Source organism: Ranitomeya imitator, chromosome 3, assembly GCF_032444005.1.
Source record: "Ranitomeya imitator isolate aRanImi1 chromosome 3, aRanImi1.pri, whole genome shotgun sequence".
Taxonomy (NCBI): Eukaryota; Metazoa; Chordata; class Amphibia; order Anura; family Dendrobatidae; genus Ranitomeya; species Ranitomeya imitator.
The window spans coordinates 320,566,490-320,585,165 of NC_091284.1; the positions used below are offsets into that span (position 1 = coordinate 320,566,490).

General features: G+C 47.0%; 1 protein-coding gene across 4 annotated transcripts in view; it reads left to right on the forward strand.

The window, feature by feature from the left end:
• Positions 1 to 413: 413 nt before the first annotated feature.
• Positions 414 to 18,676, forward strand: part of XKR8 (XK related 8) — a 194,992-nt gene continuing 176,729 nt past the window's right edge. For all 4 annotated transcript variants that reach the window (XR_011319244.1, XM_069756644.1, XM_069756643.1 and 1 more), the window contains exon 1: positions 414 to 1,078. Coding sequence is in view for 3 of the 4 variants with exons in the window: in XM_069756644.1 (XP_069612745.1) it covers positions 489 to 1,078 (590 nt within the window). In the remaining variant the exon portion in view is untranslated. The remainder of the gene's footprint in view (positions 1,079 to 18,676) is intronic.

An 18,676-nucleotide genomic window follows, 5' to 3' on the forward strand; every position in this document is an offset into this window, starting at 1 on the left:
GCTTCCCTGCACTGTGTCAGCGCCGGCCGGCTGTAAAGCACAGCGGTGACGTCACCGCTGTGCTTTACGGCCGGCGCTGACACAGTGCAGGGAAGCTGTCGCTGGGGGACGGAACAGACACCGGAATGTAAGTATGTACTGTTTTTTTTTTTTTTACATTTACAATGGTAACCAGGGTAAAAATCGGGTTACTAAGCGCGGCCCTGCGCTTAGTAACCCGATGTTTACCCTGGTTACCCGGGGACTTCGGCATCGTTGGTCGCTGGAGAGCTGTCTGTGACACACAACGACTAAACAGCGACGCTGCAGCGGACGGTACCTTTACACTTCTAGTCATGGTGAATTAACACCACAGGTAGATGAGAACGAGAAGCTTTGTGTGGGTTAGGACTAGCCAGGAGCACGCACACAAGCCACTGTTGTGAAACTCTCTGACAGGAATAGCCCCGGCCAGCTTCCCGCCCTTCCCATGCAGCTTGCTCTCCGGGATGCTGCACTGCGCGCCGTCCATCTACCGGCTCCAGGACTTGGTATTCGCGCTGTTCGGAACCGTCGCCTTCCTCGTGGACCTGGGCTCGGATGTGTGGAGCACAGTGCGCTACTGCAAGGCGGGGGACACGGCCTGGGCAGTGGTGTATATCGGCCTGTACGGGCTGTCTTCCTCCGTGCTACAGCTCCTCAGCTGGGGCTGGTACTGGGTGGACCGGCAGGACTCGGAGCCTAGCAATGTACCGGCCGACGGGGACAGGAAGCGCTGCAGTGATGCCGGCCATGCCACCGCCGTGGGCCCCGCTGCCAGTCTTGTAGCTGCGGTGCCTGTACAGACGGCTCATGCAGAAGTGGGCGACCCCGGCGTAGGACGCTCCACCACACTTCACCCCCCTGAGCCAAGTCACAGGACTGCCGTGGACATTCCACCACCGGACTGCCCGCCTGCTGCGACCCCCTGCTGGGCCGACCCCAGTGCTGCGGGCAGCGAGGCCGAGCTGGTGGTGGGGCGCTTTTGGACTTCCAGGTTCATCCTGCGGCCTTCATGCCTCACCGTCCTGCACCTCCTGCAGCTGGGGTACCCGCTCCGGTAAGCTGTGCGACCCCACTGGTCCGGGGGGGGGGGTGGGGCACTAAGGGCCGTGGTGGCACGGGGGGTGGGGCACTAAGGGCCGTGGTGGCACGGGGGGTGGGGCACTAAGGGCCGTGGTGGCACAGGGGGGGGTGTGTGCTGCCCTGCAGACACAGACGAGGCTGAAGGTGACTTCTTATGTTTTATTTTACAGGTTTAATAACAAAAATCAGAGCAATAAAATACAATGCAGCGAGCTGCCCTGATGTCACTACACTGAAAGCTGCTACAAAATGATAAGACTGGCACTAAAGTGGGCAGCAAAGTGTTATGGAAGGGCTTAAATGACTTTGGGTCACTGATCTCACACTGCAGTCACACAGATGGTGATGCCACGTCTAACCCCAGTCTCTCCAGCCTGGCCCTAACGGGCTGTGGGCATCAGAACTGGCATCAAAGTCGATTTAATCAATTTCAATAAGTAGCTGATGTTTTTAAAGGGTAATGGCCTTGGGCCACTGGTTTTACAGCAGGAGCACAGAACAGGAAGGCCCACATCAAAACCTTTTTTTTCTCATGCTGACACAGTGGTTACTGGTTACCTATCAAGACAAAGCTGGCATGAAAGTGAGCAAATTTCAACTTTCTACTGATTTGAATAAGTGGTTTATTTTAAAGGGAACCTGTCACCCCGTTTTTTCAGATTGAGCTATAAATACTGTTAAATAGGGCCTGCGCTGTGCGTTACTATAGTGTATGTAGTGTACCCTGATTCCCCATGTATGCTGAGAAATACATTACCAAAGTCGCCGTTTTCGCCTGTCAATCAGGCTGGTCTGGTCAGGTGGGAGTTTGCATCTCGGCTTTGGGAAAATGGCCGCCGCGATCTCTTGTGCGCACGCGCGGCATCCCGCGGCCATTTTCATGAAGCCCCGTGCAGCAGAGCATTCCATCTGCGCACGCGCGGCCCCAGGAAGATGGCCGCCCCCACCGATGCAAGGGATTACAGCGCAGATCGCGCGCTGTGTCTTCACGTGGGCGCAGGGAATTCGGAACTCTGGACATGCGCACACCACTACGCCACCAACGGAAAGCTGGGGAAGAAAAGAGCGCTGTGAACACGCCCACCTGACCAGACCAGCCTGATTGACAGGCGAAAACAGCGACTTTGGTAATGTATTTCTCAGCATACATGGGGAATCAGGGTACACTACATACACTATAGTAACGCACAGCGCAGGCCCTATTTAACAGTATTTATAGCTCAATCTGAAAAAACGGGGTGACAGGTTCCCTTTAAGAGTTTAAGGGGTTGTCCGGACTTGTGCAGTGATTCTGACTACAGAAGATTAAAGCATGGCACTCCTGAATTCGATGCATGCGTAAGATCCTATCCCTTTAAGTATGCAAAGTAACTTGTGCCAAGCTTATATTCCTACTCTGTCACTACAGACGTGTGACCCCACACAGGCACACTGCCCCCATTGGTATCATTCTTCACGTGCTGGAGCGGTGGTCCTGATGAAGAAGATGAGAATAAACTGCATGATTCCTCATCCCGTCCTGTGGAGTTCTTGAATCTATACAGCAGCACAGATTATTTCTCTTATCCTCCCATCAATTGTTAAAGGCTTTCTGCCCACTCTGATGCCAGTTATGATGTCTGGTACCCATTTGGACCAGGCTGCAGTGACCTGAATTGGTTGTGGGGCATCACTATCTGTATAATGGCGGTGTGAAATCAGTGGCTCAAAGTCATTTAACCCCTGAAAAAAAGTTACTCATTCAAATAATTAAAGGGAACCTGTCAGCAGGATTGTGCACAGTAACCTACACACAATGTCAGGTCGGCATCATTATTCTGAATAAAATGATACCTGGGTTGATGAAATCTGCCTAAGGCGCAGTCGGTGTATTTGGTGCTCTGATTAGCTATTCATAATGCAGACTGCTGACAAGTCACTGATCCCTCATTGACCCGCCCCTAGTCTACATAATCTACTATATAATTGTCTAAGGGTCACTTCCGTCTGTCTTTCTGTCTGTCACAGATATTCATTGGTCGCGGCCTCTGTCTGTCATGGAAATCCAAGTCGCTGATTCGTCGCAGCAAAACAGCCACGACCAATCAGCGACTGGCACAGTCCGGCGGAAAAATGGCCGCTCCTTACTCCCCACAGTCAGTTCCCGCTCCGTACTGCCCTCCAGTCAGCGCTCACACAGGGTTAATGGCTGCGTTATGCCGCGGTGTAGCGCACTCCATTAACCCTGTGTGACCAACTTTTTACTATTGATGCTGCCTATGCAGCATCAATAGTGAAAATAGTGAAAAGATCTAATGTGAAAAATAATAAAAAAAAAAATAAAAAATCATTATATACTCATTGTCCATCGGCCTCTCAGATCCACAACAGGCCTTTCCCGCGAGACCACTATGTCATCTCTCGCGAGACCGCAAGGCACCACGCGACCAATCAGCGACATTGCTGCGGGATTTAAATCCTGCTTCGCTGATTGGTCGCGCCCAGCCAACATTGCCGTGCCGGATTTAAATTCCGCTTCGCAGATTGGTCGCGCCCTGCCGTCACGCGCGACCTATCAGCAACATTGGCGCGGGATTTAAATCCCGCTTCGCTGATTGGTCACGCCCAGCCGGCTGGGCGCAACCAATCAGCGAAGCGGGATTTAAATCCCAGGACAATGTCGCTGATTGGTCGCGCCCAGACGGCGCGACATTTAGTCACCGCTCACACAGGGTTAATGCCAGCGGTAACGGACCGCATTATTCCGCCGGTAACGCACTACGTTACCGCTGCTATTAACCCTGTGTCCCCAACTTTTTACTATTGATGCTGCCTATGCAGCATCAATAGTAAAAAGATGTAATGTTAAAAATAATAAAAAAACAAAAAACCTGCTATTCTCACCTTCCGTAGTCCGCCGAGCCGCGCGCGGCTGCCGCCATCTTCTGTTCCCAGAGATGCATTGCGAAATTACCCAGAAGACTTAGCGGTCTCGCGAGACCGCTAAGTCATCTGGGTAATTTCGCAATGCATCCTGGGAACGGAAGATGGCGTCAGCCGTGCTTATTGCCAGAGCTTCGCTGGATTGGATCCCGGCGGGTGAGTATAGAACTATTTTTTATTATTTTTTTAACAGGGATATGGTGCCCACACTGCTATATACTACGTGGGCTGTGTTATATATCGCGTGGCTGTGCTATATATTACGTGGCCAGTGTTATATACTGTATGGGCTGTGCTATAACGTGAGCTGTGTTATATACCGCGTGGCTGCTATATACTACCTGGCCAGTGTTAGATACTATGTGGCCAGTGTTATGTACTGTGTGGGCTGTGCTATATATTACGTGGCCAGTGTAATATACTGCGTGGGCTGTGTTATATAGTACGTGGGCTGTGTTATATACTGTTTGGGCTGTGTTATATACTGCGTGGCCACTGTTATATATTGCGTGGCCTGCATTAACGCATCGGGTATTCTACAATATGTATGTATGTATATAGCAGTCACATAGTATATAGCACAGGCCACGTAGTATTTGCTATATACTACATGGCTCCTATATACTACGTGGCCTGTGCTATATACTATGTAACTGCTATATATATATATATATATATATATATATATATATATATATATATATATATATATATATATATACATACATACATACATACATACATTTTCTAGAATACCTGTCTGTCCGTCTTTCTGTCTGTCTGTCACGGATATTCATTGGTCGCGGCCTCTGTCATGGAAATCCAAGTCGCTGATTGGTCGTGGCAAAACGCCCACGACCATTGCCACGACCAATCAGCGACGGCCATAGTCTGGCAGCGATATGGCCACTGCTTTACTGCCCTGCAGTCAGCGCTGAGCACTCACACAGGGTTAATTAACGCATCGGGTATTCTACAATATGTATGTATGTATATAGCAGTCACATAGTATATAGCACAGGCCACGTAGTATTTGCTATATACTACATGGCTCCTATATACTACGTGGCCTGTGCTATATACTATGTAACTGCTATATATATATATATATATATATATATATATATATATACATACATATTCTAGAATACCTGTCTGTCCGTCTTTCTGTCTGTCACGGATATTCATTGGTCGCGGCCTCTGTCTGTCATGGAAATCCAAGTCGCTGATTGGTCGTGGCAAAACGCCCACGACCATTGCCACGACCAATCAGCGACGGCCATAGTCTGGCAGCGATATGGCCACTGCTTTACTGCCCTGCAGTCAGCGCTGAGCACTCACACAGGGTTAATGCCAGTGTTAACGGACGGTGTAATGCACTCCGTTAACACAGCTATTAACCCTGTGAGACCAACTTTTTACTATTGATGCTGCGTATGCAGCATCAATAGTAAAACGATCTAATGTTACAAACAATAACAATTTAAAAAAAAAAAAAGTTATTCTCACCCTCCGACGTCGCGTTGTCCTCGCCAGTGCAAGCGGCAAGTTCCGGTGCCAAGGATGCTATGCGAGAAGGACCTGCCGTGACGTCACGGTCATGTGACCGCGACGTCATCACAGGTCCTGCGCTGATACCAACCCTGGAAACAGAAGCTGCCGCGTGCACCGCACACAGGCGCCAGGACTTCAAGGGCCTTCGGAGGGTGAGTATAAGTTTATTTTTTATTTTAAGTCTTTTTTAACCACGCTTATAGTGCCCACATTGCTATATACTACGTGGGCTGTGTTACATACTGCATGGGCTCTGTTATATACTACATCTCTGCTATATACTACATAGCTAGGCAATATACAACATGACTGTGCAATATACAACGTGGCTGTGCAATATACTACGTGCTCTGTGTTATATACTACTTAGCTGTGCAATATACTATGTGGCTGTGTCGGTTCTGTTATATACTGCGTCGACTGTGCAATATACTACGTGGCTCTTATATACTACGTGGCTGTGCAATATACTACGTAGCTATGCAATATACTACGTGCCTCTACAATATACTACGTGGCTATGTTATATTCTACATGGCTCTGCTATATACTACGTCGCTGACCAATATACTACATAGCTGTGCAATACACTACGTAGCTGTGCAATACACTACGCGACTGTGTTATATACTATGTGGCTGTGCAATATACTACAGTATGTGCCTGTGCAATATACTACGTGGCTTTACAAAATACTACGTGGCTATGTTATATACTACATGGCTCTGCTATATACTACGTGGCTGACCAATATACTACATACCTGTGCAATACACTACGTGGCTATGTTATATACTACGTGGCTATGTTATATACTACGTAGCTCTGCTATATACTACGTACGCTGTGTTACATACTATGTAGCTCTGTTATATACTACGTAGCTATGTTAGATACTACGTCGGTTGTGTTATATACTACGTAATCGTGCAATATAGTACGTAGCCTGTGCTGTATACTACCTACATATTCTAGAATACCGATACGTTAGAATCGGGCCACCATCTAGTGATATAATATATATATAATGGTGCTGCCCTCACCTGCGCCGTAGCGGCTCAGAGATCGCCGACAGCTGCACATCTTGCGGGCGGCGCAATCTTGGTGGAGGACATTTTCTTCAGCAAGATGGTGCCTCCTTCGCCTGCGCAACAGAAGCTATTGGATCTCTATACAAACCAATATCTGCTACTGCGCAGGCGCAGCGGGCACCATTTTCAAAATGCCTTTTTTTCGCTCAAATAAATCTGCAAAATAATTTAGTGCACGGTAACCATGCGATTATGCTGCAGCACAGGTACCACGGCCGGCACCCGCCTGCAGAAGCATTTTTTTTTTACTCAGTATGTGCTGGTGTTCATTTTGCAAACTGTGGGGCGGGTCAGTGAGGGATCAGTGACCTGTCAGCAGTCTGCATTATGAATACCTAATCAGAGCACCACATACCCCAGCCCCGCCTTAGGGCACAAGAATCTCATTAAGGCCGGTTTCACACGTCAGTGGCTCCGGTACGTGAGGTGACAGTTTCCTCACGTACCGAAGCCACTGACACACGTAGACACAGTGAAATCAATTCATCTGTGCAGATGTCATTGATTTTTTGCGGACCGTGTCTCCGTGTGCCAAACACGGAGACATATAAAATAAACCCGGCACTCAACTTATGGTGAATCTCTTGGGATTTATTAACAAGAGAGAAGATATCTTCTCTCTTGTTAATAAATCCCAAGAGATTCACCAAAAGTTGAGTGCCGGGTTTATTTTATATTGATATATGGTGTGGGATCCTACCCGGGCACCTTCACAGGGTAGTGCTTACGGTTCTTTTTCCCAAACACGGAGACATGTCAGTGTTCGTGGGAGCGCACGGATTACACGGACCCATTAAAGTCAATGGGTCTGTGTAAAACACGTACCGCACACGGATGTTGTCCATGTGCAGTCCATGTGCCATGCAGGAGACAGCGCTACTGTAAGCGCTGTCCCCCCCACTGGTGCTGAAGCTGCGATTCATATCTTCCCTGCAGCAGCGTTTGCTGTAGAGAAGATATTAATAATTGTGTTTAAAATAAAGATCCATGACCCCACCCCCTGTGAGCCCCCCCGCTGTTATTAAAATACTCACCCGGCTCCCTCGCTGGCTGGCGCTGCTTCCTGTCCTGGCCGCACCTTCTACTGTATGAGCGGTCACGTGGGGCCACCCATTACAATCATGAATATGCGGCTCCACTTCCCATAGGGGTGGAGCCGCATATTCATTACTGTAAATGAGCGGCCCATTCAAATGAATGGGTCTATGCACATGTCTCTGTGTTTTCACGGACCGTGTGTCCATGTTGAAAACACGGAGACATGTCCGTTTTTCTCCGGCAGCACGGTCCGCAAAGCATCCCGCACATGTGCACACGGAGAACAGTGTGCACTCTCCTCCCCCGTGTGCACGTACCGCCCGCAGGAGAGACATTGCTATAGTAAGCGCTGTCCCCCCGCGTGTGGTGCTGAAGCCGGTATTCATAACTTCTTCCCAGCAGCGTTCGCTGGACAGAAGGAATGAAACGTCTTTTTTTTTCTTTTCCCTTAAAAATAAAGTTTGTGCGTCCCCTCCCGCCTCCCATCCCCTGTGCGACACCCCATCCCCCCCCCCCCCCCGCTTGCCAGGAAATAATCACCGACACCCAGCTCCAGCGATGTCTCCTCTCAGCGGCTGCAGCCTGTGCTGTGTGAGCGGTCACGTGGTCCCGCTCATTACAGTGAGGAATATGCACAGGGGGGGGGGGGGGCGCACAGGGGATGGGAGGCGGGAGGGAACGCACAAACTTTACTTTTAAGGGATAAGAAAAAATAAAGACGTTTCATTCCTCCTGTCCAGCGAACGCTGCTGGGAGGAAGGGATGAACACCAGCTTCTGCACCGCACGCAGGGGACAGCGCTTAACTGTAGTTCTGTCTCCTGCACGGTCCGGTCCGTGTGGTCCTCAGTCGGCACACGGCTGCCGCACGTGTGCCACACTGATGTGCTACGTAAGCACACGGACACGGATAATTCCGGTACCGATTTCTCCGGTATCGGAATTATCTGGACGTGTGGGACAGGCCTTAGTGAGGTTTGATGGAGATCGTTTGTGAGCAGCAGTTTTCAGCTCTTTCCACAGATTCTCGGTTGGATTGTGGTCTGGACTTTGACTTGGCCATTCTAACACCTGGATTCGTTTATTTGGGAACCATTCCATTGTAGATTTTGCTTTATGTTTGGGATCATTGTCTTGTTTGAAGACAAATCTCCGTCCCAATTTCAGGTCTTTTGCAGACTCCAACAGGTTTTCTTCAAGAATGGTCCTGTATTTGGCTCCACCCATCTTCCCATCAATTTTAACCATCTTCCCTGTCCCTGCTGAAGAGAAGCAGGCCCAAACTATGATGCTGCCACCACTATGTTTGACAGTGGGGATGGTGTGTTCAGGGTGATGAGCTGTGTTGCCTTTACGCCAAACATATTATTTGGCATTGTTGCCCAAAAGTTCGATTTTGGTTTCATCTGACTAGAGCACCTTCTTCCACATGTTTGGTGTTTCTCCCAGGTGGCTTGTTGCAAACTTTAAACAACACTTTTATGGATATTGTTGAGAAATGGCTTTCTTCTTGCCACTCTTCCATAAAGGCTAGATTTGTGCAGTGTACGACTGATTGTTGTCTTATGGACAGACTGCCCCACCTCAGCTGTAGATCTCTGCAGTTCATCCAGAGTGATCATGGGCCTCTTGGCTGCATCTCTGATCAGTCTTCTCCTTGTTTGAGATGAAAGTTTAGAGGGACGGCCGGGTCTTGGTAGATTTGCAGTGGTATGATACTACTTCCATTTCAATATGATCGCTTGCACAGCGCTCCTTGAGATGTTTAAGGTTTTGGAAATCATTTTGTATCCAAATCTGGCTTTAAACTTCTCCACAACAGTATCACGGACCTGCCTGTTGTGTTCCTTGGTCTTCATGATGCTCTCTGTGCTTCAAACAGAACCCTGAGACTATTACAGAGCAGGTGCATTTATACCGAGACTTGATTACACACAGGTGGATTATATTTATCATCATTAGGCATTTAGGACAACATTGGATCATTCAGAGATCCACAATGAACTTCTGGAGTGAGTTTGTTGCGCTGAAAGTAAAGGGGCCAAATAATATTGCACGCCCCACCTTTCAGTTTTTGAATTTACAAAAAAATTTAAAATAACCAATAAATTTTGTTCAACTTCACAATTGTGTTCCACTTGTTGTTGATTCTTCACCAAAAAATTACATTTGGTAACTTTATGTTTGAAGTATGATATGTGGGACAAGGTTGAAAAGGGAGCCGAATACTTTTGCAAAGCACTGTGCATGCGCTGAGTTCAGGCCGCTAAACGAGTGTGATCGACAATATTGAAGTCGTTCAACGCTTGTTTCCTGGCCTCTTTCCACAGTCTGAGAAAGAATGATGGGGACAGAATGATCACTAATAGATCACCATACAGTATCAGGTTATCAGTGCTGCTGAGAACAATGATTTTTGTTCCGGCATAAACAATCCAATCACTCGATAAATATGCAGCATTATAATACACCCCACAGTCCTCCATATTGTAAAATACACACCCCATAGTCCTCCATATAATATATGCCCCATAGTCTTCCATATAGTATAATACACTCCTCATAGTCTTCAATATATTAAAATACACTGCTCAGTCCTCCACATAGTATAACACATTCCTCATAGTCCTCCATATAGCATAATATACTCACAGTGCTCCACATAGTATAATGCACCGCCATAGTCATCCTTGTAGTACAATTCACTTCCCATAGTATAATGCACCCCATAGTTCTTCATATGGTATAATGTATTCCCTATAGTCCTCAATACAGTATAATGCAGCCCATATATAGTATAATGCAGCCACCACCCCATAGAGTATAATGTAACCCCCCCCCCCCACAGAATATAATGCAGCCTCCCTCATATAATATAGTGTAGCCTCCTCAGAGTATGATGCAATCACCCCTCATAGAATATAAATATAATACAGGCCCCCATAGAATATAATGTAGCCCCGAATAGAATATAATACAGCCCTCCTCCCCATAGTTTATAATGTAGCGCCATCAAAGAGTATGATGAGTATCCCTCATAAAATCTAATACAGCCCCCATAGAATATAATGTAGCCCACATCTTCTATATAATCGTCTAATTTTGTCTGTAACGGAAATCCCGCGTCGCTGATTGGTCGCGCCAGCCGCCCACGACCAATCAGCGACAGGCGCAGTCCGCAACAAGTCCTATCAGTCACAGTGTGATGTAGTTCAGTCACATTTACTCGACAAGTTCTGACAGTCACAGTGGCACATAGTTCACTCACGTTTATTGAGCAAGTTCTGTCACAGTGCTACGTAGTTCAGTCACTTTTACTGAACAAGTTCTGTCAGTCACAGTGCTATGTAGTTCAGTCACGTTTACTGGACAAGTTCTGTTAGTCAGTGTGATGTAGTTCAGTCATGTTTACTGGACAAGTTCTTTCAGTCACAGTGCCTCGTAGATCAGTCACGTTTACTGAATCCCCCAAATGTATTGCTCCACCACACAGAGCCTGATCCCCCAAATGTATTGCTCCACCACACAGAGCCTGATCCCCCCAAATGTATTGCTCCACCACACAGAGCCTGATCCCCCCAAATGTATTGCTCCACCACACAGAGCCTGATCCCCCAAATGTATTGCTCCACCACATAGAGCCTGATCCCCCCAAATGTATTGCTCCAACACACAGAGCCTGATCCCCCAATTGTACTGCTCCACCACACAGAGCCTCGTAAGACAATTTCAGCAAATCCCAAGTAAGCCTCATAGACATTTGCCACTGTTCACACAAGCATTAGTAGGGCATGGTTACTACAGTCTGCCACAAGTAAAATGGGCTGCATTTTGTGTGGTGAAACACAGGCAGTAACGCTGGCTTCTATTTCAGGTGGCCTAGGTGGTTAGTAATCTTGGCCCGTGTAGGGATGCTAGCTAAAGGAAGTGCCAAGGCTAGGAGGCATGAATCCAAGATGCAGACAGTGCCAATCAGAGGCTGTTGTGTGCCACTTGTCCAGATGCCCCACAATTAGTGTAAGTTCACACTAGCTGTTTTTCCAGTGTTCGTTTTTCTGCAGCAATGCTTGATCTCTTGGCAGGAAAGAAGCTGCAGAAAAAATACATGTTTTCCTCGTTTTTTTTGCTGCGTTTTTTCCTTTCAAATCAATGGTTGAAAAACACTGGAAGAAGTGATATGCTATTGTCCAAAAACCCGTGCAAAGCCCAAAATCCTGATGACAAAAACCCCAATGTGTGCGCATGAGATTTCTGAAATCTGATAGCTTTGCTAGCACTGTAAAACGCAGCAAAAACGTCTGGTGTGACCTTAGGCTAGGTTCACACTTGCGTTGTGCAGTCCGTTCAACAAATCCGTTAAACGGACTGCACTAACGCAAGTGCCGACTTTATGGAGCATCTGCTAGCTCCATCTGCGCTAGCAGTACGCTAGCAGTGACGGACCCGGAAACGCTGTAGCCCGCGTCTCGGGTCCGTCACTCAATGGCGGCACATCGCTAGCGCATGCTCATTGTGGGCGTGCGGTAGCGATTGGTTCGCCATTGCAAGTAATGGCGGCGTTAACGGACTACGTTACACCGCGTTATGCCGCGGTGTAACGTAGTCCGTTAAACGGGTTCACACAACGCAGTGTGAACCCAGCCTAAGGAACTTATCTAGATGTGTTGTGAGAGCTTTGAACCCCCAAGTGTTTCACTACAGTTTATAACGCAGAGCTGTGAAAATAAAAATTCTTTTTTTTTTCACAAAAATTATTTTTTAGCCCTCATGTTTTGTATTTTCCCAAGGGTAACAGGAGAAATTGGACTCCAAAAGTTGTTGTGCAATTTGTTCTGAGGACTTTCTCCACCAGGGTCCAGTTCTGCACCCCAACCGGAAACCCTCCAGCTATCAGCCTGGATCCTGAGCGTCAAGTCCTAAGATCTAGGGGCCTGTCAGATGAAGTCATCTCTACTCTAGTACCTTAAGAGTACATATTGCAGCCCTCAGTGTATATTACGACTCTTCCCTATCATCACACCCTTGGGTAGCCCGTTTCTCCAGAGCTGTTCAAAGGCTAAGACCCTTAATACGAAAAACCGTCCCTCCTTGGGACCTAAATTTAGTGCTTAACATGTTATGCAGGCACCCATACGATCTGGCAGAAGACCTAGAGATCAGTAAAATTTCGCTCATGACAGTATTCTTAGTGGCCATCACATCAGCAAATAAGCTAGGAGAGCTTCAGGCCTTATTTATTCAGAACCAGGTGTTCAAGGATCGCTTAGTCTTAGGGTATGTGCACACGTCAGGATTTCTGGCAGAAATTTTCCTGACAAAACCCTGACATTTCTGCCAGAAATCCGCATGCGTTTTTTTCGAGGTTTTGATGCGTTTTTTGATGCATTTTTTCTTGCGTTTTTTCCAAATGCATACAATAGCGGGAAAAACGCAGAAAATCCGCAAAATTAATGAGCATGATGCTTTTTTTGCCGCGATGTGTTTTTTTGTGTGGAAAAAACGCATCAATGTGCACAAAACATGCAGAATGCATTCTAAATGATAGAATGCATAATGTATGAGTTTTTATAGCGTTTTTAGCGCGAAAAAATTGCGAAAAAATGCGAAAAAACCTGAACGTGTGCACATAGCCTTAAGGCTAGATTCAGCTTTTCTCCCAAAGGTCGTCTCAGATTCAAATATGAATCAGGAGGTGGTGCTTCCTTCATTTTGCCAACTCCCTGAAAACCAGAAGGAAAGATCCTACCATAACTTAGATGTCAGGGAGACAGCACTCAGATATCTGAAAGCAACCAGGGCCTGGAGGAGGGATAATAATCTATTCAGTACAGAGGTCCAAATAAGGGGAAGAAGGCATCAAAGTCCAATATCGCTAGATGGATCAGAACCACAATAAGCTTAGCCTATGATGCACAGGGGAAGAACCACCCAGAGAGTCTCAGAGCCCACTCAACTAGGGCTATGGCCACTTCTTGGGCAGAAAAAGGGTGGGCTTCAGCTGATCAGATCTGCAGGGCCACATCTTGGTCTAGTCTTAGTACTTTTTCCAAGCATTATAAACTAGATGTGGTGTCAACACAGTTAGCGTTTGGCAGGAAGGTGCTTCATGCAGTAGTCCCGCCCTAAGACCATTATTTCTTTGGTACTTCTCCATGGTGGTGTCAGGTGGTGACCTGAAAAACGGTAAATAGACCTACCGGTAATTGTATTTCCAGGAATCCATCCTGACAGCACTATTAGTTCCCTCCCTTTTCGCAGAAGCATTCCATACTAATTTGATGTACAGTAACATTTGTATGTTAATTTTTTGTTTAAATGAAATTCTCTTCTTGCATCCATCCAGATGTGTTACTTTGGAAAATCACTGACGGGTGGTAAGGAGAGGGTCCTTTTAAACTCTTGTGGTTTCCTGTCCCTCTGTGGATAAGAAGGAAGTCCTCCATGGCATTCCTTGAAATACAATTACCGGTAGGTCTAATTACCATTTTTTTGCGTACCGAGCTGACGTTTTTAATTATACCATTTTGGTGCAGATATGTTCTTTTGATCGCCCGTTATTGCATTTTAATGCAATGTCACGGCGACCAAAAAACTAATTCTGGCATTTTGGGGGGGCGTGTCCTAGCTGGCCATGTGAGTGGACGCTGAGGAAAGAGCTTCTGCTGCTACCAGCAAGATAATCCTGTGCAGACACAGCTGTTTGTTTCAAATTGTGCTGTACCTGCGGGCTGAAGTCCCCAGGAGTGAAGGGGAGTCGCAGAAGCCGCCCGGTGAGAGACGAAATGACGAGGAGGAAGCAGAAGGACGTGGGCGCAGGAGAGGCTGGAGGGACCCAAGATGGCGTTGCTGCCAGAGCGGATGCTGTGAATGCAAATGCCGCCTGTCAGAAAAGTCTTGAGGCTGCAGCAAAGCTAAAAAGTTTTGCCTGGGTGGATGGTGGGAAAAAGGCACAGGAAACATCCAAAGAGAGATCTGAAGGAGAGGAGGAGGTGGAGGAGAGACTTGATAAAGGAATGCTGGGGGCTCAGAAGGGGGAGGAAGACAGTGGCATGGCTGCAGAGGCAGAGGCTGTAAAGGCAGTGGAATTGAGTGGGGAACCAACCATAAAGCATGTTTTTATCCTCTTATCTTCTTGTAACCAGTCTGTAAATGACTTAACCCTTCAGATGAAGGAGGTTAAAGGGGAGATCATACAAATAAAGGCTGCTGTACAGAGAATGGACAAACGTATGGGAGAAGTGGAAGAGAGGATGAGCACTGTTGAGGATCATATTGTAAAACTGCAAAAGGCAGAGAGAAAGTTTGTCCAACAGATAACGGAATTGGTGGCAAAAAATGAGGATCTAGAAAACAGATCCAGAAGAAATAACATCCGGATAGTCGGTTTGCTGGAAAAAACAGAGGGGAGAAATCCCACTGAGTTTATTGAAAGCTGGTTGAAGAAGAAGATTGGAGCTGAAGCTCTGACAAAGGTCTTTGCCGTGGAAAGAGCGCACAGAGTGCCACCGCAGCCCCCTCCCCCTGGAGCTAACCCCCGTACTATGCTGGCTAAAATATTAAACTACAGAGACAGAGACATTATACTTAGGAAGGCCAGAGAAATGGAGGACCTCACTGCTGGAGGATAGAGGATTGCCATTTATCCGGACTACTCCGCTGCGGTCCAGAAACAGAGAATGCAGTTTACTGGCGTCAAGAGGCGATTAAGAGAACTGGGGGTGCAATATTCCATGTTTTTCCCTGCGAGGTTGAGAGTGGTCGCCTTCAATAAAGCACACTTCTTCACGACGCTAGAGGACACTACTCAGTGGATTGATGTTAATGCCAAGAAGCTGCAGACTGCAGGAGACTGACTCTCTGTGGCAACATGTGTGGTTATTGCTTCACTTTTGACAGAAGAGAACTGGGCTTCTTTCTATGTTTATTTTCTGCCTATAGTTCTTTCAAACCTTGGAAGATTGGAGTATGGCCAGGTTGATTAATGGGCCAGACAGAGTTTGAAATGGACAATATGGAGGGAGGTGGGGGATGCTGACAGGGTGTTCTGCAAATATTGCTTTTGTAATTTCTTTACTTCATTGTATGTTTTGATATGTTATTAATCAATGTAAGGAGTTGTGGTGCTGTTGGTGGCGGGAGCCAGAGGGTGGTGATAACTTAGGTGAGAGTGTCTCAAACGGGTCTAGGAGCCCCACTTTTGAGGAGAGGAAAATGTGATAGATTGGGGAGGTTGGGGGAAGAGTTCAAGGGGGCGGGACGGGGGTTAGACAGCTCAGGTTAGGGAGTAAGGATTCTTGGATCACTATTCTGCGACATGATGGGGGAACGCATTAAAATACTAAGTTGGAATGTTAGAGGCCTAGCGGACAAGACCAGAAGAGCGGCAGTTCTTCAATATGCTCATGATCAAAGGGCCTCCTTGATATGTTTGTTGGAAACACACTTGGTACGTGAGAGGGTCGATGTCTTGAATAGGAGATGGCTGTAGAGGTCATATCACTCTACTTTCTCTACGTATGCAAGAGGAGTATCGGTGCTGGTCCCAGCAGGTGTGCGTTATGAAGAGGTGAAGGTGTATGTTGATGTGGAAGGGCAATATGTGATAGTGAAATGTAGACTGCTTGGGGTTTTGATGTATGTAGTGGCTATGTACATCCCTCCCCCCTATTCTAGCAAAAAAATTTGAGAAGTTTTGGAATTGATTGGACGGGGAGATCCTTTGCCGCTTTTAATTATAGGAGACCTCAATAACATTTGCGATGATTTTTGGGATAGAAAAAAACATACATCATAGGACGGAAAGTCATACTATGGCACTTGGAACATATGTGCGAGAGATCGATATGATTGATCTGTGGAGAGTTCGACACGTGGGGGAGAGGGGATACTCATGCTACTCACCGGCTCATGACGCGCTGTCTAGAATAGACATGGCGCTCGGGAATAACATGTTTGACACTTTGGTGGGAGAAGTCAGGTATTTGCCACAGGCGTTCTCGGATCATAATCCGTTGGAGGTGGAGTTGAGGCTGGCGGGGACATGGGCGCGACAAAGGGGAGAGTGGAAAATTCATCCTAACTGGTTGCATTGTGTGAGCTTGGAGACCATACAGCGAGAGGTAGAGGAGTTCTTTGAGATTAATGAGGGTAGTGCGGATATACTTACCATTTGGGAGACTATGAAGGCTTTTTAAGAGGGCTGCTGTTTAGGGATATTAGTAGATGTAAACGTAGGTCAAAACAGGCAGAGAATGATGCGCGGGAAAGGCTGAGAATTGCTGAAGATGATTTGATTACACTGGTTACTCCTGAGGCTGGGAGACTGCTTAAAGAAGCCCAGAACCGCATGGATAAAATTCTAATGGAGAGGGCGGAGAGGCAGAGAGAGTTCCAACATCTAGCGTTTTACTAGGAGGGAGAGGTAGTTGGACATATGTTGTCAGTGGTGGCTTCTGCTCAGAGGAGTACATCATTCGTGCATTCATTGGAACTTGACAATGGTATGAAAGTATCGGAGACCTCTGAGATTTTAAGAGTCTTTATGGAATTCTACGCGGATCTGTACTCCTCTGGTGTGGTCCCATCGTAGGGAGACACTATGGCATTCTTAGAGGGCATCGCCTTGCCTAGACTGAGAGAGGAGGATAGGGAAAGTTTGGAGGGCCCTATTACTGATGAGGAACTAAGTCGGGCTTTAAGGGCAATGGCAAGAGGTAAGGCACCAGGAGTAGATGGGCTACCCGCCGAAATATATAAAGAGATGGAAGAGGTGTTAATACCCAGATTAAGAGTGGTTTTGGAGGAGGCCAAGCTTTGGGTAACCTTGGCAGCTTCCATGAGGGAAGCCATAATAGTAGTAATTCCGAAGGAAGATAAAGATCTGCGACGGCCTGTATCGTATCGCCCGATATCTCTACTTACTTCAGATGTTAAGCTCCTGGCCGGGGTGTTAGAAGCCCTATTAACAGGTGTTGTTTCTAAACTAATTCACCCAGATCAGTCCGGTTTTATGCCAGTGAATCTAAGAAGACTCTTTTTGAATTTACAACTGGGGGCTGATAGTTATTGCTTCCTTAGATGCCCATAAGGCATTCGATGGTGTGGAATGGGGGTATCTGTGGCAGGTATTGCACTGTTTTGGCTTCGGCCCACATTTCGTGTCTTGGGTTCAGCTTTTATATGAGCATCCATCAGCTAGAGTGAGAGTGAATGGCGAGCTTTCTCACACGATTCAGCTGCATAGAGGAACGAGACAGGGGTGCCCCCTCTCCCCTCTTTTGTTTGCTCTGGCCGTGGAACCGTTGGCCGCCAAAATTCGACAGTCCATCAAGGTTTTAGGGTTCAAATATGGGTCGATAGAAGAAAAGATAGCGCTTTACGCTGACGATATACTGCTATTTCTGGGGGACCCGCATGACTCATTGAGCAATGCTATATGGCTCATTGAGGGATTTGGCTCTATATTAGGACTAAAAATAAACTGGAATGAATCAATTTTATTCATGGTGGATGATGTGGGGAGTGAGTTGGGTGATTCTACGGAAGGGAGTAGACTTAGATAGCAGACCAATTCAAATATCTTGGGATATTAATCTCTTTGCCGATTACAAATTACTTGCATAAGAATCTGAGACAGGTACTGGAAACTCCTAAGGCTAAGGTAGGGGCTTGGTCTAAAGGTACTGTCACATTTAGCGACGCTCCAGCGATATAGACAACGATCCGACCTAAACTAGATCGCTGGAGCGTCGCTGTATAGGTTGCTGTAGAGATGTCAAACATGGCAACTCCAGAATGATTCAGGAGCGATCCAGTGATGTAGTTATCGTTCTCGCTGGTTGTTAGCTCTGTGAAAAAAACATTGCAGGCATCGTTGCTTTTGCTGTCAAACATGACGAATCACGCCGACCTGACGACCAAATTAAGTTCTGGACTTTCAGCTACGACCAGCGATGTCACAGCGGGATC